The sequence below is a fragment of the Cricetulus griseus genome, chromosome 3, assembly GCF_003668045.3.
Source record: "Cricetulus griseus strain 17A/GY chromosome 3, alternate assembly CriGri-PICRH-1.0, whole genome shotgun sequence".
Lineage (NCBI taxonomy): Eukaryota > Metazoa > Chordata > Mammalia > Rodentia > Cricetidae > Cricetulus > Cricetulus griseus.
The window spans coordinates 236,971,609-236,992,718 of NC_048596.1; the positions used below are offsets into that span (position 1 = coordinate 236,971,609).

Consider the following 21,110-nt stretch of genomic DNA (forward strand, 5'->3'; position numbering starts at 1 on the left):
CTCTCACACACTCCTTTTTAAGTAAGAAAACTAAGGCACAGAAAGATTAACAACTGAGATCTTATGAGTACTATTTTTTAAAGTATTTATTGAGTGTGTGGAACTGTTTCTAGCTGCTGGTTTTCAAACTCAAGCCAGAAGTCTTCAGAGGGCCCACCTTTCACCAGTTAGAACAGTGCGTACTTTCAAACCCATCTGTCCAATTACTTCCTACAGGTAAATGTGGAATGTATTTTGTGGAAGACAATGCTTCTGATACAGTTGAAAGTACGGTGAGTGGAGGCTTAAGTTTATGTTTATTTAAACCTAGAAAAAAATTTAAAAACTACATAAATCCAGTATAGTGAGAGAGTTTACCCATTATCACTCTGTGTGTAGATGAGTGTGAATTGCAACCACTTTTTAAAAGGTCCTTTTAAAGGGAAGACTGCCATCTCCTCTTCCTTTTGGTCTGTGTCTCAGCAGATAGAGTTATGATTCAAATTCTAGCACACGTCTATTATCCCATGTCATTCTTCCTCATTAGTCCTGAACAGCAACAAGTAAATGCTCCCTGCCCCTCCCAATTCACAGTTGAGTACCTTTGCTATCAAAATGAAAGGAAATTTTTGTATTATTGAATAACTAAGCCATTCTGATGTCTACATTAATGAGTAATGGTTCTTCTGGATATGCTAGTATTTGCCATAACAATGACCAAGAAGACTGAGTTCTCATATCACATAGGATGAAGCTGCTCAGTATTCTATAAACCTAAACTATTGCTGGTGGTTCTTTGTTCCACTAGATCCCACCACCCTTCCCAGCCCCAGATAAACACACAGAAACGTTATATTAATTATTAAACTGTTGGCTGATGGCTAGGGCTTCTTATTGTCTACCTCTGTCTTAATTATTAACCATTTTCTACTAATCTATGTATTTCCACATGGCTTTATCTTACCAGAGAACACCCGGCGTGTCCTATCTTCCTGATCAGCTACGTGGTGACTGTTTTTTGGTGGGCTCTCTCTCTGCCTACCTTTCCCAGAATTCTCCTCATCTCCTAGCCCGCTTATTTTCCCCACCTCTTTGACCAAACAGTGTTTTATTCATCAACCAATAAGAGAAACACATATACAGAAGGACATCCCACATCACCTAAACAGATTTAGAAATATTCTTTGTTTTTTATTCCTAAATTTTTTCTAAGATATGCAATGTTATGTAAGAAGGGTTTCCAGATAATCTTACCTTTTTGTCATGGAAGATTATGTGTTTTGTTTTGATATTTAAAACCAAAATAGCTAGTTTCATGTAATTGAAATACTTTTGTCTGTTTCCTTTGTCTTAGAGCCTTCAGGGGGAGTTAGAACCAGCATCTTTTTCCTGGACATATGAGGAAATTAAAGAAGTTCACAGGCGCTGGTGGCAACTGAGAGATAATGCTGTAGAAATCTTTTTAACAAATGGCAGAACACTCCTGTTGGCATTTGACAATACCAAGGTAAATCCACTATTATTAGATTTGTAACTGTTGAAATGATCATGTGGCCAATGATGCTACTGATTATATGACATTTAGTTAAATGAAGGTTAATTTTCTTAAATTGTTACTTTAAATTATATAAAAATATACTTTATATCTTAATCTTAACTAAGGAAGTCCTTACTCTTATACTCTTATAAAGATTCTCTGTGTCCTCTAAAGTGTTAAATTTGAAATCCTCAAGGACACTGAAAGGAGTAGCTAGTACTTGCTTAGGCTGTGATCCATCTTTGACATGCCATTGCTTGCCTCATAGCCCTACTTTCTTTGTGGAAAGCCTTGGGAGGAGTTACTTGGCTGGCTACCACCAGCTTATCCCTGCAGTCCCTTCTCCTGCTGTTGGAACCTGAAGTTCTCTCCATAAATGCTCCACTCCTGCTTTCTTCTCATCATTCTGTCCAGGTTACCATAGCCTCTATTACAAACTCTGTGTTCCTCAGTTTGCTTGTCCCACCAGAAGTATTTGACATGCTGACTAGCCTTTTCTTTACACTCATGACACCTTCCTTTCTAGGCTCCTGGGTTTCCATTTTTTTTTCCTCATCAGCATTCCCACTCAGCATGTTTGCAGATCCTTCTTGAGTAGCTCAGACTCATTCTTCAATCTCTTCTTATTCATCTCATGGCTTTCAAAGCAATCTCTATCCTACAACTTTCAGCTCTGTGTTGGTGCCCAAGTCTCTACCCTTCACATCACACCCAATTATTTACCTCTGCCTTACCATCTCCACTTGGAGTTTCCAGTTATTATCTTGAACTACATGTATGATTCTCCTTGAAAATATCCTTTCAGTTTTCTCCCTTTCCATAAATGGAACCTCCATCTCTCTGTTGCCCAAACCAAAAACCTTGAGAGTATCCTAGTAGACTGCCATTTATCCCACCCTGCATGTCTACTCCATCTAATTATACCCTTGACCTGAATAAACTGCAGTTTTGCTCTGAGCCACCATCATTTCTCACCTAAAGCATTTATAGCAGCCTCCTAACTGCCCCAGCTATATCCACACCCCACCTCTTCAGTCTGTTTCATTTCTCTATTCAAAACTCTGTAGTCGCTTCTCATGCCACTCACTAAAAGTCAAAGCTCTTTCGAGATCCTAACAAAGCCCCAGTTAGTCAAGAACCTTATTATCTCCTGACTTCATCTACTATTCTCTTCCTTACTCATAGTCTATCTGTGGTGGTTTTCTTTGAATATATCAGACACACTGATGCTGTAGAACCTTTGTACTTAACTGCTGCCTGGAATGCTTTTCTCCATTGAACTCCCAATGACTCACTGTCACTGTTTTCAGGCCCCTTGATCTTCCTCAGCAGAGTCCCTTTATTATACCAAATAGTATCCCTCCCTCTTAATCCTTACTATATAAAATAGCAATGTCTTAGTCACTGTTCTATTGCTGTGAAGAGACACATGACCACAGCAACTCTTATAAAGCATTTAATTGGAGCTTACTTACAGTTTCAGAGGTTTAGTCAATTATCATCATGGCAGGGAACATGGTAGGATGAATGGTATTGAAGCAGTAACTGAGTGCTACATCATGCTACACACAGAGACACAGAGAGAGACAGAGAGAGAGAGAGAGACTGGACCTAGTATGGACTTATGAAACTTCAAAGCCCACCCCCAGTGACACACCTACTACAAAAAGGCCACACCTCCTAATCCTTGTAATCCTTTCAAACAGCTCCACTCCCTGGTGACCAAATTCATAAACACATGAGTTTATGGGGGCCATTCTCTTTCAAACCACCACAAGCAGCCCCTCTAAAACCCAGTACCCAGAACCTCTGCCATCTTCACTGTGCTGTCTTTCTCCACATGGCTGTTTAGTCCCCAGTACTGTGGTGTCCCTGCAGAATGTCTAGACCTGCCTTTATTTGGTTTTCCATTGCCTACATCTGGACCTACTGGCATGTAGGCGTCATTATGTGTTGGTTGAATGAAAGCTTTTTTTCCTTCCAGAGTTAGTATACACTGTCACAAATTCCTATCCATCTGTTTTGGCATCGATGTTTGGCACCCTTTGGTTTTAGGTGACAGTTTCTGTTGTTTAGCATTGCATTTCTGTCTATTCCTACATTTCTCTTTCTTGTCATTTTGTTCAGTCTCTTATTGTCAAATCAGGACGTCTTCTTCCTACAACTGAACATATGGACTTTGAGATGGGTGTTCCAAACCCATTTAGTTTGTTTTGTTTGGGTTTTCATTTGTTTTGGAAGAATCAGAAAACCCCTTTTACATGACAGAACTTTTATTAATATCTAAAAAAAAGTTTTTATGGAACTGGCATATACTCAGTGGTAGAATGTTTACCTAGAATGAACAAGGCCCTGAGTCTAATCCCAAGAATCACAAGAGCTGGGGGATTGACCCTATTTGTTTTCAATCAGCAGTGGGTTTGTATCCTACTTACATAGGATATTGTATTTAATTCTTATGAGATAAACATTACCACCTCCATATTACTAATACAATAACAGCATGAAAGGTTTAGCAGGAATACACAGACCAGATATGTTCTGATACAATCAGATTGTCAGTGCAGAATGACACCACGCTCTTTCTATACAATCATGTTGCACCTTTATTGATTTTTTTTGTTTTTATTATCTATATCTACGTGACATCTGTGTATAAGTTTCCCTTGGAAATTATGATCAGATAACACAGAAATTTCTGCCAGATAATTTTACTAGAAGATTTATCTAGCAGTAAGCCTAATGACTAAGAGCCTGCTTATGGAAGGAAACTGCAGTCAGATTTTGGTTCTCTGCCATTTAATGCAAATTTCTTGGAGGATTTCAGATTAATAACATGTCTACAATGTTCTGCTTCTCTAGGGACATATCAATAAAGCTAAAAAATATCTGGTCTTTTTTTTTTTCTCCTTCCCTTTTAGGTTCGTGATGATGTGTACCAGAACATTCTCACAAATAACCTTCCCAATCTTCTGGAGTATGGCAATATTACTGCTCTGACAAACCTGTGGTATACTGGACAAATTACCAATTTTGAATATTTGACTCATTTAAACAAGCATGCCGGCCGATCCTTCAATGATCTCATGCAATACCCTGTGTTCCCCTTTATCCTCTCTGACTATGTTAATGAGACTCTTGACCTCAATGATCCATCTATCTATAGGCAAGTAAAAGCATCACATTTTGGGTTCATCTGCATGCTGAATTTATGCCATTAAAGTTTTTACTTTGAAAAATTTCAAATATGTACAAAAATTTAATGATTAATGAAGCCTTTATAATTCACCTTCCCCAATTAAGCAATGTGAATTATGAAGAATTTTACCAAACTTGCATCCTTTCTTGTTTTTATTTCAGATATCCAGTTAAGTCACACCTTAGTTCTACTGTATACGTCTTTTGTAACAATATTTCCTTACATTTTTTACAGTGCTAATATCCTATCTAAGAAAATTAACAAACCTGATAATATCTAACATACCAACCATATTCACTGTCTCCTGATTATCTTGACAATGCCTTTTATAATTGGTTATTTTGAATCAGGTCTGTTGTTACATTTATTGGTGATAAGTAAAAAATGCATCTAGAAAGACCTTAAAGTTTTTATATGGATTTTTTTTTTTTTTGCAGCATAATATTTGTTCCAGTAGTCTCTGTTTGCTAGAGAGCAGGGATTAGTTCAAAAGGCTTACTTGTATTCAGCTTATCCTTTATTTGGGACAGAATCCACCATAGATGGTTGTGTGAACTTGATGTCACTACCTATCATCAGGAGGGCCATAATGTCCCTCTCTGAAGATGCTTATGATGATTTGTAGGTGCAGGTTGACACTGAACTTTTATCTAATAGTTTCATCCATGGCTTTATTGCTTGAATCAATTATTTCAGTAGAAATTGTATAAGGATGGTTTTCTATCTGTCTTAGTTGTGTTTTGTTATTGCTGTGATGAAATGCCATTACCAAAAAGTAATTTGGAAAGGAAAGGGTTTATTCATCATCAAAGAAAGCCAGGATAGAATCTCAGACAGGGCAGGAACTTAGACATAGAAGCTGATGCAGAGGTCATGGAGGGGTGCTGCACACTGGCTTGCTCATCATGGATTGCTCAGCCTGCTTTCTTATAGAACCCAGGAACACCAATCTAGGCCTGGCACCACCTACAATGGGCTGGGCCCTCCCCTATCAGTCACTAATTAAGAAAATGCCTTACAGCTGGATCTTATGGAGGCATTTTCTCAATTGAGGTTTCCTCCTTTCAGAAAACTCTAGTTGTGTCAAGACTAACCAGCACAGTAATCCTTTCATTTCTTCTAAATCTATGAGAAGAAAACATAGAATCTGAGCTTAAGATATCTTACTGTATTGGAGAGCAAGGAAACAACATAGAAACAAACTTAATAGATTCTCATTACCAAAGACAGGACAGTCTGAGGATCCAAGAGAATAATGGAAGCAAGAACAAGTAGCTGAAACCCCTTGAAATGAAAACATACATTATTTAGTCATTTTATAGTCTGCATATCCCTTATCGAAAATGTTTAGGATCATAAGTGGTTTTGGATTTCTGAGTTTTAGAATATTTGCAGACTACCAGTTGAACATCCCAAATCTAAAATTGTGAACTCTAAGGTGCTCTAAAGTATGGCTTGTTTTGATGCATGGTATGTATGAAGCTTTAAATTTAGGATCATTTTAGATTTCAATTCTCCAGATTCAGAATTTCATTCTATACTTTAAAAAAATTGAAACACATACATGTGCACAAATGCACGTAAACACACATGGGGAGGGGTCATGAGACAAAGGTTGGTACCTATGGAGGTAATTCCTTAATTTGAAGTTAGAGAATTAAAGGAAAAGTATTTTTGCCTTTCTTGAACAAAGTATTATTTTAAAGAAACCAGATAGTCCCAGTTCATTGGCAAATATTTTATTTAGTTCAGAAAAAAAAAGTTCTCTTATTTAAAGAAAAATTGACTTCAAATATTCCACTCAGGATGTTACAAATATTTTAATTATAACTCTCCCAAAATAGCCCTGATTTTTTCCTTAATCAAGAAGTCAGGTTTAAATTAATGCACAATGGTACATTGTCTTTTAGATACCATATACACTGCTGTTGGACATTTGAACATTTTACACATTGCTGGTATAAATAGATGTGGCCTTTCTGGAAAGCAGTTTGACAATGTGTATCCAAAAAATCTGTTGGATGTGCACACTCTGTTTTAGCAAGTGGCTTCTAGGAATTATTCTTGGGACATATGTTCAGCAAAAAGGTTGCAACTTAACCAGCTTTTGTTTCGTGAGGGCTTGGGCTAGAACTTGCCTGATTCTTTGCTTGCTTTAGCATCTGGCACTGTATGCAAAGATTTAGCTAGGATTGTGGTGCTCCTGTAATTTTTTCAAAGTATCTAAAATCTAGAAACAACCTGCAGGTCCGACATTAGATGCAGATCTGGACTTGTATTTCCTTAACAATTTGTAAAGTCATGATTTTGAATGGTGACTGTTGGTTGCAAAGCAACATGCTTATGTGAATTAAGGGCTGCTCATTTTGCTAATTGCTTGTTTTCAGGATGAAGACATGAGCAGCTGAATACTGGCAGTATCAAATTACTTCATATTTTTCTATCATCTCTTTCTTTGTAGAAACCTATCTAAGCCTATAGCTGTGCAGTATAAAGAAAAAGAAGACCGCTATGTTGACACATACAAGGTAGCTTTAGTTTCTATTAATACTTTGATATGTGAAAAATGGAGCTTTATGGACCTATGTTTCTTAAGTTTGTAGTATTTATTTTTCTGTGTTTTGTTTCCTTGTTCTTTAAGAACTAGAAATTACATGAACTTAAAGTCATTTTTGTTTTAGTTCTATGGAAATACCTTCCAAGAATAGAAAAATTATACTCTCATTTTAGCACAATTTGAAAACTAATTAGTCCATTGTATTTTCAGATACATAAAAAATTATATTTCTTATAAAAATCACAAATTTCCAGAGACCCAACTATTCATGCCTCTCAGTTTTATTTATATAGAAATAGTGGTATCTTTATAATAGTAACACATTAATATGATCATGTTAGTTTGTGTATATTGAATATTGATGTGTTTATTTCTGCTATAAACACTAGGCATATTCAGAAAAGTATGTATGTTAGATAGAAGTGAAATTACCTATTTAAATAAAATGAGTTACCCATATTGAGAATGTTAATATTAATGGAATTCAACTGGAAGCTTAGAAAACTGACTTATGACATAGTATATTCTTCATAATAGTGTAATGATAGGAGCAGCAGAAGCAGTTTTCTCATATTCCCACATCATTCATGTCCCAGTTCCAGAGATGTCCTTCTAAGTACCTGAAATTCACCATTTGATTCTTCTGCAATTTGAAATATGACAGTCTGTGGGAGTCAAGACATTATGTGAATATTCACTACATCCAACTTTGCTATCAGGCAGACAGAACTATAAAGATGAGTATAGTCTCAGATAGGAAGTGCATGACTGAGCTTCCTCCTTTGTGGTGGGGAGAGTTGGAGGTGGGAGAGATCATCATTTTCTTTCTAACCCTGTGTACATGCTCTCCAAAACCATCACACACCACTGTGTTAGTAGTGGTGATGTATGGTGTCTTACCACATTCCCATTCCTAGAGAAGCATTCAACATACATCATGAAGCTCTTCATTGCAGATATCTGTGGCAGTAGGATCAGCTCTTGGGCTTTGAGCACACCTGTTAGTTTAGCTATTTGGAGCTGTTAACTAGGAGTGAGATTACAAAGCAGGTGTGTTCTTATGAGGGAAGAGGAGTGGAGGTAGAGAGAACTGGGTGGTGGTTCTCATTTGGCCAGGGGTCAGTTGGACACTCCTAGAACCCAAAATGGCTGTGGGCTCTGGACACAATTGGGAAGACAATAGTGCTGAAAAGGTGGGGGATAATGGAAGAGAAAACTAGTCATATTTGGAGTACACAATTGTGAATTTGCCTGTTCTTTGTTCGGTAGTACTTGGAGGAAGAATACCGCAAAGGAGCCCGAGAGGATGACCCCATGCCTCCTGTGCAGCCCTACCACTATGGCTCCCACTACTCCAACAGTGGTACTGTGCTCCACTTCCTGGTCAGGATGCCTCCTTTCACTAAAATGTTTCTAGCCTATCAAGGTAAGGATATGTTTTGTAACTACCCCAAAAGTCATGTATATCATTAGAAAAAAAAAAAAAAAACTTGACTAGCTTGAAAATTTATACTAACCAAGCCTAGGAAAAAGAATTCCATTTAGCCAGTCACTAAAACCTTCATTTTAAAAATTGGTAGTTAGTCAAATCTTGCTCCTGTCTGAGATTTTAGCTTTAGATCTTGTCTAAGTTTATCAAAATTGACTTTTTAAAAATTAAGATCTAATTCACAAACTGCAAAATGACCAACTAAATTATATTCTTCTCCCTTTTATTTTATTTAATTATTTTGGTTTTTGGTTGGTTTTTGTTGTTTTGTTTTTTTTTTTTTTGAGGCAGTGTTTTTTTCCTGTGTAACCTTAGCTGTCCTGGAACTCACTCTGTAGGCCAGGCTAGCTTCAAACTCAGAGATCTACCTGCCTCTGCTTCCTGAGTGATAAGATTAAAGGCATATATCACAATGCCCATCCCAGCTCTCTTTTAAAGACTTGCGACCCAGTAATTATTTCAAAGTACAGCAGTTTTGCAGCTTATATAATTTTTATATAAAAATCTGTTGTAGAAAAAGTATTGTTATTATTTATGATAACCAGTCAATAAAGAACACACTGGCACTATCACTGTGTTAGTAATCTAACTTGTTAGTAATCTAGCTCAGCACTTTGCATGACAGCCTGTAGATGACAGAGGGAATTCACTATATACCAGTGGGGACAAACTCACCATGCTATCCAGTGAGAACTGAGGTATTGCTTCTGTAATTGGTCCTCATGACATCTGTTTAAGAAATCATTGTCCATTCAGTTTTCCTACCCTTCTTGGACTTCTTTGACTTCTATTCTTAAAACAACCTTTTAGAGGAATAAATTTGTATTCTCTATGCTTAGTCTATGAATGGGGCTTTTAATATTTGCCTAGTAAGCTTACAGAGTAAATGTCCCACAAAATGGTTATTCAATGAAAGGGAGAGAGAGAGGAAGAGAGAGAGAGAGAGAGAGAGAGAGAGAGAGAGAGAGAGAGAGAGAGAGAGAGAGGGAGAATTATATATGCATGGGCCAGTGAGCATGCTTGCAGAAGTCAGAAGAGGACTTCAGGTTCAGGTATCCTGCTTTATTACCCTGTACCTTATTCTTTAGGAAAGGGTCTCTCACTAAACCTTAAGTGAGTCTGGCAACCAAAAAGCCCCAGAGATACTTCTTTCTCTCCCCAGTCCCACAGCACTGGGTAACAAGCAGATGTGTGACCACTCCAAGCTATTTTACATGGGTGCTGGGATCCAAACTCAGGTCTTCAATGCTTATGTTATAAGCACTCCTACCCACTGAACCATTTCTCTAGCTTCCCAAGGCAATTGTCACGTCCCTTTCTTCCCTCTCAGTCTTGCTTTCCCTTGACCAATTATCCCTAGTTAACTTGATCTCAGGTTGAGTATGTATGATTGTACCATTCCAGCTGGTACAAGGAATTCCCATAAACAAATAAGCATCCCTGTTAAGGAAGATCATTCAGAACTGATGTCTATACCATTCTTGCTTGCTGTGGATTCAAAGTGTGTCATTGTTTGAAGATCTTTTTGGATATAAGAACATTCATTTGTGAATGTCATTTTGTTAAAAATGACAGTGAAACAATATTTTAATGTAGTTTGAAATATTGCAGTGCTATTAATATTAACATCCCTCCAACTAAAACCATTTGTTTCAGTGGAGCATAAGAATTCTCAATATAAAAATTTCCAGTCTACCATCAATATTTATTATATTGCTGTTATGAATGGAACATATACAATATTAGTTTTTCTTCATTAAGTAGTTCATTGTTGTTTTGAAACCAAGTCTCATGTAACCAAGGTGGGCCTTAAACTTACTAAGAAGCTGAGATTGGCCTTGAATTCCTAATCCTCCTGCCTCTATATCCCAAGTTCTGATATTACAGGAATTCACTGCCATGCCTAAATCTTCATTGCATATTTATTCATAGATTATTTTTAAACTCTAACATACTACCTTAATCCTCATCATTTTTTATTTCATTAAATTTTTGCTGGCTTTTCAATTTTTTTCTTAACCTAATCAGTTAGTCCAGGAATTCTCAACCTTAGCACTATTGTTACTTTAAGTTACATTTATTTTGTCTCAAGGGTTTCCCTGTGCATTGCAGGACATTTTAGCAGCATCCTTAACTTCTACCAACCAGTGTTAGTGGTACATGAATCCTACCATATGTGACAACCAAAAATAACTTTAGACATTACCAAATAACACCTAGAGGGTAAAAGCACTACCCATTGAGAGCCACTGATCTAATATATGCATATTCTAGATTCTAGTACTTTGCAGTGGGACTTTTTTTAAAAAAACAGAAACTACAGAGAGTTGTATAATCCAAACAGAACCTATTGTATGCTACTCTTGTTATACAGTGGCTTAGATTAAGCTCTATATGCAATGACTCAATGATGACCTAACATTTCTTACTTTCTTGAAAAATATTATAAATCTTATTTTTTCTCCAGATTTGATTTAGTAGCCAGCCAGTGCTAACTGGCTCAGTGTAATAGATGAAAAGCGATAAAAATAATGGAAAATGTAGCTCAGCAGAGCAAGCAGGCTTGGAGAAAGAAATGAGCTCATCCTTTTGAAACTGCTGTACTTGGTGCTGAGATTAGTTTGTGATATTCTCAGATTTGTGATATGCTTAGATTTCACCAAGTGCGGAGGAGCTTCAGACAATATATCACAATCCCTAAGAACCATACATACAGCTGCTTTTCTTAGGAACTGGCCTTTGCACGTCACTTATTATTCCAAGCCTGTGACTGGAAAGGTTGGTAATTGTTCTCAGAAAAGATACAGAGACAAAATTCAGTTCTTTTTCATTAATAGTCGATTCCATAAAAAAAATGAACAAGAGTGAGTATGCTCAGTTTTATATTAATTGATAAAAATCTTAGTTAATGCTTAAGCTCAGAATTGGTGCATCTGAAAAGCAGTGTCAGTATGGCATGTTTTCTCTCGTGCAGAATTTAGATTTAAATATGTGTGTCTATATGTATTGGTATAGAAGTAGGAGGGGACTCTGTAAGGGGAAGAAGTGGTCTGAAGGGCAGAGGAGGAAAACAAATGTAATATTTAGCACGTTTTCTTTTACATGAAGAATCTAATGTATCAACACATACATACAACATAAAAACAGAAGAGGAACTGACTATCTGCAGGGGAACCCATGGGTGACAGCAACTGGAATGAGAAAGGAAAGGTGGGGGATGATAGGAGAGGAAAATAGAAGAAAATTATAGTGAAGTGTAGTATTAAAAAAGGTCATAATGAAACATTATTTTGTACTCTAAGAAGTTTAATTCTAGAAAGCAGACATTTAAAAAATAGTATTGGTAAAGAAAAGAGCCATAGAGCCATATATCAAACTTCATTCTCTCTCCATCCTTCTGTCTCTCTCTCTCTCTATCCTTCTGTCTCTCTCTCTCTCCATCTTTCTGTCTCTCTTTCTCCCTCCCTCCCTCCCTCCCCCCCCCTCTCTCTCTCTCTCTCTCTCTCTCTCTCTCTCTCTCTCTCTCTCTCTTTCTCTCTCTGTGTGTGTGTGTGTGTGTGTGTTTTCAAGTGCATGCATGTATGTGCCTGCTTATGGAGGCCACAGGTCACCAACAGATGTCCTCAACTGTTGCCCATTTTTTGAAACACGATCTTTCACTGAACCTAGAACTCACCAAGTCAGCTAACCTGCATAGCCAGTGATCCAGGAATCTCTGTGTGTTGCCCACACATTGATTACCCTAATGCTGGAATTACAAAAACACATCATCCCACCTGGTTTTACAGGAAAGCTCGAATCAAACTTTCTGTCCTTGTGCTTTTGTAGTAGGTACTTTGCCACACAAGCCATCTCCTCAACCCATAATTTTCCCTTCTTTGAAATTATACGTTCACTTTAATAAAGAGATCGTTTTTATGTGTTCTTATGTGCTGAGTATGGGTGGTCCCTAGACTCCTGCTTTTGTAAAATTTTCATTTTAACTAGGTAGAAGATAATAGTCACTTAAGCAAGTAAATGATAGAAATTTAGAGACAATGAAATCATAATACAATTGAAAATAATGTCATTTCAAGAATTTGAATCCTATTTTAAATAAGTCAAAGGACCATTTCTTCAATCATTTTTGAAGCAACAAAAGTTATGGGAAGCTTCAAGTGGAATAAAGTCTTTGTGTTTTCATTGTATTATTGGAATTTCTTTTTAGATCAAAGTTTCGACATTCCAGACAGAACTTTTCATTCTACAAACACAACTTGGCGCCTGTCATCTTTTGAATCCATGACTGATGTGAAGGAGCTGATTCCAGAGTTTTTCTATCTTCCTGAGTTCCTAGTGAACCGTGAAGGTACACAACAAATCATTTTTCGCATATTTTGAAGGCTGTGCAATGGAGTTATAATTTTCCAGGAATAAAAGTAGCTTTTCTAAGACTTGAAATTTGAATTCCCAGATAGGAGAGACTCACTTCATTAAATGTATAATTTTATTTCCAGTTGAGCTTGAGAATTTATGATGTTTTATAAGACTGTCTACATTTAGGGAACTGCGGTGTTTTTGTTGTTGTTGTTGGGTTGTTTTGTTTTGGTTTGGTTTTTTGTTTTGGTTTTTCAAGATAGGATATCTTTGAGTAGCCCTGGCTATCCTGGAACTCCCTCTGCAGACAAGGATGGCTGGCCTTGAATTTACAGAGATCCACCTGGCTAGGAGAACTGTGTTTTTAACTAAAGTTATTTGTAACATGTATTTTAACTTTATTACACAATTTTTTCCTGTTTATAAAAGTTACACTCATTAAAAAGTAAGGGTAAAAAGCAATTCATTGAAAATGTAAATTAACCAAAATCTGAATGATTTTTTTTGAAATCCAGAAATAATCTTTGTTCCAAATACTCATGTCTTTCAAGTCAGTGTGGTTGTTTCTTTTCTGACAATAAGGAAAGCACCACTAGGAAGTAGAGGCCTGTTGATTATGAATACAATCTGAATAATTTTATGAGGAAATAGAGAAATAAGTCTGGGGCTAGAGCTGTAACTCGGTTAGGACTGTGCTCTCCTAACATGCACCACGTAACCACATGTGGTTGTACATGCCTGTAATCCAGAGTATGGGAGGAAAAAGAAAAAGCAGCAAAGGAAAACTTTCTAAGAACTATCTAATAATCAAAAGTTAAACAGTTTTCTGGAGGATAAAATACAGTGCTTCTATGTCAGTGACCACTGACTTTGACCACCCTTTTGAAGCTCGATCGACTCTGGGATGGATACTTTTGAGTTGTTTTCCTTAATTTCATATGACTCTTAGGAGTATATGAAATTGAGACATATCTCTAGGTAAGCCAGTGTTAAACAAAACAACTTAGAATATTATTGTATGCTGTCTACTGAGGCTTTTAGAAAATTATTAATACACTCAGCCTACTAATTACCCTGGAGCTGTTTCATCATGTTGCCTATCTAAAATCACTTCAGTTTAGAGCTCCAGAGGCACAATCATTGTACTAATATGAAAGTATATGTCAAATATCAGCACCTGCAGCTTGGAGGAAACACACATGTCATTTCAGTTTGAACCTCATTTAAATTTACTGCCTGTTTTCTCTGACTCTTTTATGGCTTTATGATAAATCACTCCAATACTTAGTGACTCAAAGCAACAATAAATTTGTTATTTATCACAGTTTTTGCAAAGTCCAGGTCAACCAAATGTCCTTTGTTGCAGTCAGAGCTCAGGCCACTAGGGCAAGGGGAGTGGCAGATCCACAGGTCCCTTCCCTTCAGTTGATCTGTGCTTTTCCAGAAAGTGTCTCCAAGAGGCCTGGTTTGGGCTTCCTCACATACTATTTGGCTGCTCAAGAATCCAAAGGTAAGTATCCTGAGAGAGATAGACAAAAGCTAAATGACCTTTTCCAACCTAGCCTTGTCATCCAAACAGCATCCCTTCCTCTGCTCTTGCTCATCTGTGTCCACCCAGATCCACTCACAGGCTACCACCTGATGATGGGCAAATAAGACCTCAAAGCATAGTAGGTGGGAAATACTGTTACCTGTTTCTTTAACCTTTATTGTTTTGTTTTATGTGTATGGGTGTTCTGCCTGTATACATGTGTGCACCACTTGTGTACAGTGCCTGCGGAGGCCAGAGAGCATTGGATCCCTTGAGACTGGAGTTGTAGACAGTTGTAAGCCTCCAGGTGGTGCTGAGAATTGAACACAGATCCTTTGGAAGCACAGTCAGTGTTCTTAACCATTGAGCCATCTATCCATCCCCTATAACCTCTTATTAAAAATATAACTTCCTCTGATGCTCCTTTTGTCTTTTCCTATCAGCATTCCTCTCCATGCCCTTCAGTCATCTATTCTGAGTGTCTCCTTTGTGATGTGCCCTAGGTACCTGAAAGTAATGATTGAGTTCATGGTCCCTCCCCAGCCCTTATGACACACTGGCCACCATTAACTAAATCAGGCCTCCCACCAAGCCTGTCACTGCCCTCCACGATACCATAGCAATGTTCAGATGCCTACTTATAGATATTATACGTACCCTTGGTTTATAGTTTGTATCATGACATTGCAAAATGCTTATAAGCTGGTGAAGAGCCTTCATACCATACTCACTTCATACCATAATCAAGAAGCAGGTGGACAATTTAAATTTTAAGGAGATCCTTTTTAATTTTTATCCTGCTTATAATAGTTAGATTTTCTATAGAAAAATAAATCTCTATTCAAAGAGGTTTGTTTGTTTTAAGAGACACTGTCTCCCTGTGTAGCTCAGACTGGCCTAGAAGCCCCCTTCTCCCCGCTTATTCCTGTTTTAGCTTGACAAGGGCTGGAATTACAAACATGCACTGCTGTGTCTGGCTTTCAGACAAATTCCTTTAGGACAGTGTTTTCAATATTTTTTATGCTAGCAGACAAATGAAATGGATATTAGCACAATTCATACCACAAAGAACCCTTTTAGTCAGCTGGGCAGTAATGGTGCATGTCTTTAATCCCAACACTTGGGAGGGAAGGCAAGCAGATCTTTGAGTTCAAGGCCAGCTTTGTCTACAGAGTGAGTTCCAGGGCATCCAGTGCAGAGTTGTATATTGTCATCTGTTTTCCAGAGCTCTTATGCTCTGTAGGCTGAGTGAAGCATGCCTTGGTAGGGTTAAACATCATGTATTAATCTTCCTTAGGTTTTGACTTTGGTGTGCGTCAGAATGGTGAACGAGTTAACCACGTCAACCTTCCTCCATGGGCACGCAATGATCCTCGGCTGTTCATCCTCATTCACCGGCAGGCACTAGAATCTGACCATGTGTCCCAGAACATCTGTCACTGGATTGACTTGGTGTTTGGCTACAAGCAGAAGGGAAAGGCTTCTGTTCAAGCCATCAATGTTTTCCATCCTGCAGTAAGTGACTCTTTTATAAGAATTTGCACACATGTAAGTTAGAACCTCAATATTTTAAGGTTGGCTGTTAAACTATTTCTTTAAAATACCCAAGACATCAAAGGCAGTTACACTAAGCTGTTACTATTGTTATGGAAGATTTTTAGTTAAAAATGTCTTAGATGCTACAGTCAGGGATTCTCCAAGACCACCCTTATATTCAGTGATTTACTAAATAAACATGTGAACTCAGTTTGTAGCTCTAATTTACGCCAGTGAAGGATACAAAGCATAACTTACCAAAGGAAACAAGCAGTGAAAGAAGTCTGGGTGAAGCAAGGCACACATGCCTGACTCCCCCTTTAAATCATAGAGTGTGTTCACTTTCTCCACGTGCTTTGATGATGCGTGTGAAGTGGTTTCTGCCAGGGAAGCTGTCTAGAGAGTCAGAGTTCAGTATCTCTTTGTGAATGGTTACTTAGAAGCCATCTGACTGATGTGTGCTGAATTCCAGACCTAGAAGGAGTACAAGTGTTGAGCATGGTGTAGGCACAGTGAGCTGTACTTGTCATTTAGGAAATGGTGGGAAAACTAGTAAAATCCCAGCTCCCAGACACTAGCCAAGGAGGCAGCAGAGCTTCCCAACGAGAGTGGCCAGCTTGCTGTGTTAGCTCTTTTCTGTGTACTACTCTGGGTGCCTGTTATATTTTTTAAAAAGCATCATTTTTCCTCATGACAGAAACAGCCTTATTAGAGAATATGTAAAATGTAACTATCAGAAAGAGGAAATATGAGAAATGAGTTAAAGTTTTTTACAATATCTCTAATAGAAGATATTTTTGGAGGGGAAGTATTATCATTTATCAAAATCACCTTCAAGGCTTTTTTTTCTATACCTGCATACTATTCCAGTAGTTTAATATTAACTCTGTTTTTTAAATATTTTTCTTCCTTCAATAATGAAGTATTATATATGTTTAAGCCATGAGGTATCATTCTCTATGATTGTAATGGCCAAGACAGCTTCTAATTCCCTAGAAGTAGAGTTGTTAATTTCCACATGTACTAGTTTACATTTTTGTGTACACTTAGGAAACATTTATTATGCTAGGATCTCAGGGTACAGAGGTAACTAGGGTGAGTAGAGGTAATAGGAAAAAGGTTGGTTTTGTGGGCTGACTGCATGTGTTAGGAAAAGTTCCAGTGAAATGGGTAAAAAGTCATATCTGAGGACAGGAGGGGAAATGGCAGGATACAAAGAGAAAGGTATTCCTGACTCTGCATGCTGTTACTAAGTGAAAACCCACAGATCAGCTCTTATTCACTGCATGACACACGGCTGTTCAGACTTCACTGAGCAAGGTGAATTGATTGACGGTAGGCTTGCTCTCCAGTGGTGTCTGTGTAGATGATACAGATCTGAAAAAAAGTGTTTTGTAACATATACAGCTAAGTGTACACTCCAAAGTCTTACAAGGTATTCTGCATCTGAGCTTGTTTATACCAGAGACCCCTGTCCAAAAGATGGGCCAAAAATGAAATGCTCTTTTTAGTTTGTTGTTCTTTGTAATTACTTTGGATACCTCCAAGGTACCCTTAGAAGGGAGAATAAAACAGTTCTACAGTGGTTCTAAAAGATGTTTATGAAGGAGAGCACTTCTTTTAAAAAAAAGGAAAGCATTACCATTTGATTCACAAATAAGAGTTTTACAAAAAGAAAAGTAGTAAATAGAGAAGGAAAAATATTTCTTCCTTCTATCCATCTCAGGTTCCTTATTGGGGACTCTACACAAGGCAGATTAACAAGAGAAAACATGAAGTCTTACCCAATACAAACATTTTTTTAACACCAGAGCATTCCTAAGGAATGGATGCCCTCAACAAGTGCTTAGACCTGAGATTTTGTACTAGAACTGATGGAAAGTACAACATTATGGAGTGTGTGGCAAAATAAAAGCAATATGGGCCAAGACAGGTAAACGGCAAATAGTGAGACCTTTTAGCTCATGTCCTCTGTGTGTGCCTTGATCATTCTTCATGATCATGCTTTTCTCCATGGAGGCACATGTGTTTCTGACATGCTTTAGGAAATGGTCAGAAATCCCTTTCTAGGTTTTATGAGCAGCTTCAGGGAAAGAGCAGAGTCCTTCCTCACAGTCATTCTTCAGCTCAAAATACTCCGTATGTCTAGGCACCACGTTTTGAGGTAGTATGTTCTGAGTGCATCAAGTATGAAATAAGGCAAAGGTCTGGATATAATTTCTGAGCTGCATTCATATTTGATCCTGAAATGCAACATTTAGAGCAATTATGAATTCAAACCTCAGTATACCCTCTTCTGTGCACATTATTTTACATCATCTTTTCAGTAATTTAAAATGAACCTAGAAACTGAAATACACAAGGTAATTCAGCTAACTGGAATGTTTTTCACTAAGTTTTTGAGACCAGTATTCTAAAAAGTTGAGTAACCACGAAGGTTGTTTAACTTCTGAAGTGCCATGGAAATTTTATTTTAACACTTGTAAGAATGTAAGAATATTATATACGTGTGTGAAGATTGCTATAATTGATTAGATGCAAAAACCTGGACTATCTACAGGGATGCACAGCACTAATGACCAATAGTTATAAAACAGAGAAGTTCACAGAGCACATAGGCCAGACTTTCACAGGCACAATGCCAATTATTTCAGTAACTCACCCTGGAACCTTCCTTGGTGCTTTTTCATATTCACTGCTGGTTTCATTGTGAACTCACTTACCTACATTGCAGTATAACTTCACTTTTGCCTTTTCACATGTATTGCTTTGGACATTGTTTCTTCAATAATTTACTTGATGCTTTATTACATTTTCTGGCCTTAAAATTGAAATGTTTTCTAAACACACCTAATTAATACCACTTAGACAAGATGTATTATTTTGTTCACACATTCAGAAATATTGGCTATTACTGTCTGATCCTAGTAAGACCAATAAGAATAAGTTAACTTGATCAGAAACATTTTTAAATCATTTACATCCAAAATAAAGTATTGTTACCCTAAAAAATGAAACAAGTTGCTTTCTTTTCAGCATTATGACTAATTCTAACAAGACATTGCTGACTGCATGTTCTTTGACTTTTTTCTCTGCAGACATACTTTGGCATGGATGTCTCTGCAGTTGAAGATCCAGTGCAGAGACGAGCTTTAGAAACCATGATAAAAACCTATGGGCAGACCCCTCGTCAGTTGTTCCACACAGCCCATGCCAGCCGACCTGGAGCCAAACTCAACATTGAAGGAGAGCTTCCAGCAGCTGTTGGCTTGTTAGTACAATTTGCTTTCAGAGAGACCCGAGAACCAATCAAGGAAATCACTTATCCGGTATGTTATTTTGATTTCAGCAAAATTCAGCAAAACTTGATTGGACTCCTGCCATGCCCCTCACTTAGCTATGGGGGTGCAGACACGAATAGTGTGGTCCTAGCCTACAGATAAGCACCAGCCAGTGCAAGACAGGCAGAAGCGGCTAGAGCAATGACCTGTGTGTGCAGTGAATGCTGCATCAGTGACATGTGGAGAGCGTCATTCAAGCCCAGGGAAAAGAAGCATTTTAGGGCAGACAGAAACTATTCACAGGGAGCACAGAAGGGTTATCACTAGGGAAAGCCTCATCAAGCAGGATTTTTTTTTAATTTTACATACCAGTCAATCTCAGTTCTCCCTTCCTCCTCTCATTCAGCTCCCCCCACCTTCCCCTCACCCCCACCCTGCCCCCATCCGATCCTCAGAGAAAATATGATCTCCAATGAGGAGTCAACAAAGTCTGTCCCATCACCATGGTGAGGCCTGACCAAGACCCTCCCCTCTGTGTCTAGGCTGAGCAAGGTATCTCTCCATAGGAAATGGTCTCTAAAATGCAAGTTCATGTACTAAGGATAGATCTGGGACCTACTGCCAGTGGCTTCATAAACTGCCCAATCCACCCACTGTCACCTGCATTCAGAGGGTCTAGTTTTGTCCTATGCAGGTTCCACAGCTTTCAGTCTGAAGTCAGTGAGCTCTTAATAGCTTGGGTCAGTTTTTTCTGTGGGTTTCCTCATTATGGTCTTGAAGCTTTGCTTATATTGTTGCTCCTCCCTCTCTGGATTCCCAGAGCGTGACCTAATGGTTAGTTGTGGATCTCTGCATCTGTTTCCATCAGTTGCTGGATGAAGGTTTGACAATTTAGGTGGTCCTCAATCTGATTACAGGGGAAAGTCAGTTCAGTGCCCCTCTCCACTATTGCTTAAAGTGTTATCTGGAGGGGTGGGGGCATCATCCTTGTGTATTCTTGAAAATTTCCCTAGTTCCAGGTTTCTTGATAACCACAAAGTGGTTCTCTTTATCAAGATATTTCTTTCCTTGTTCTCCCTCTCTGTTCTTCCCCCAACTTGACCTTCTTGTTCTCTTATGTTCTCCTCTCCACTTTCCTTCCCTCATCCCTTTCCCCTTCTACCCTCCCCCTTCACTCCCATGCTCCCAGTTTACTTGGGAGATCTTGTCTATTTCCCTTTCCTAGGTAGATCTATGTATGTCTCTCTTAGGATCTTCTTTGCTGCCTAGCTTCTCTGAGTTTGTGGACTGTAATCTTGTTATCTTTTGCTTTATACCTAATATCCACTTATGAGTTAGTATATAACATATATGTCTTTCTGGGTCTGGGTTACATCACTCAGGATAGTTTTTTCTAGTTCCATCTATTTGCCTGTAAATTTCAAGATGTCATTGTTTTTTAGCACTGAGTAGCACTCCATTGTGTAAATGTACCACATTTTCTTTATCCATTCTTTGACTGAGGGGCATCTAGGTTATTTCCAGGTTCTGGTAGATTGATTCCCAATTTTCTGAGAAACCGCCATACTGATTTCCAAAATGACTGTACAAGCTTACACTCCCACTAGCATTGGAGGAGTGTTCCCCTTACTCTGCATCCTCTCCA

At 38.1% G+C, this 21,110-nt stretch overlaps 1 protein-coding gene across 3 annotated transcripts in view; it reads left to right on the forward strand.

Moving 5' to 3' along the window:
- Nucleotides 1–21,110, forward strand: part of Lyst (lysosomal trafficking regulator) — a 171,603-nt gene that overhangs the window by 129,108 nt on the left and 21,385 nt on the right. For all 3 annotated transcript variants that reach the window (XM_035442855.1, XM_027409436.2, XM_035442856.1), the window contains exons 38-45: nt 217–272; nt 1,334–1,486; nt 4,438–4,682; nt 7,177–7,243; nt 8,542–8,698; nt 12,969–13,109; nt 15,946–16,163; nt 19,283–19,513. In XM_035442855.1, the coding sequence (XP_035298746.1) occupies nt 217–272; nt 1,334–1,486; nt 4,438–4,682; nt 7,177–7,243; nt 8,542–8,698; nt 12,969–13,109; nt 15,946–16,163; nt 19,283–19,513 (1,268 nt within the window). The remainder of the gene's footprint in view (nt 1–216; nt 273–1,333; nt 1,487–4,437; nt 4,683–7,176; nt 7,244–8,541; nt 8,699–12,968; nt 13,110–15,945; nt 16,164–19,282; nt 19,514–21,110) is intronic.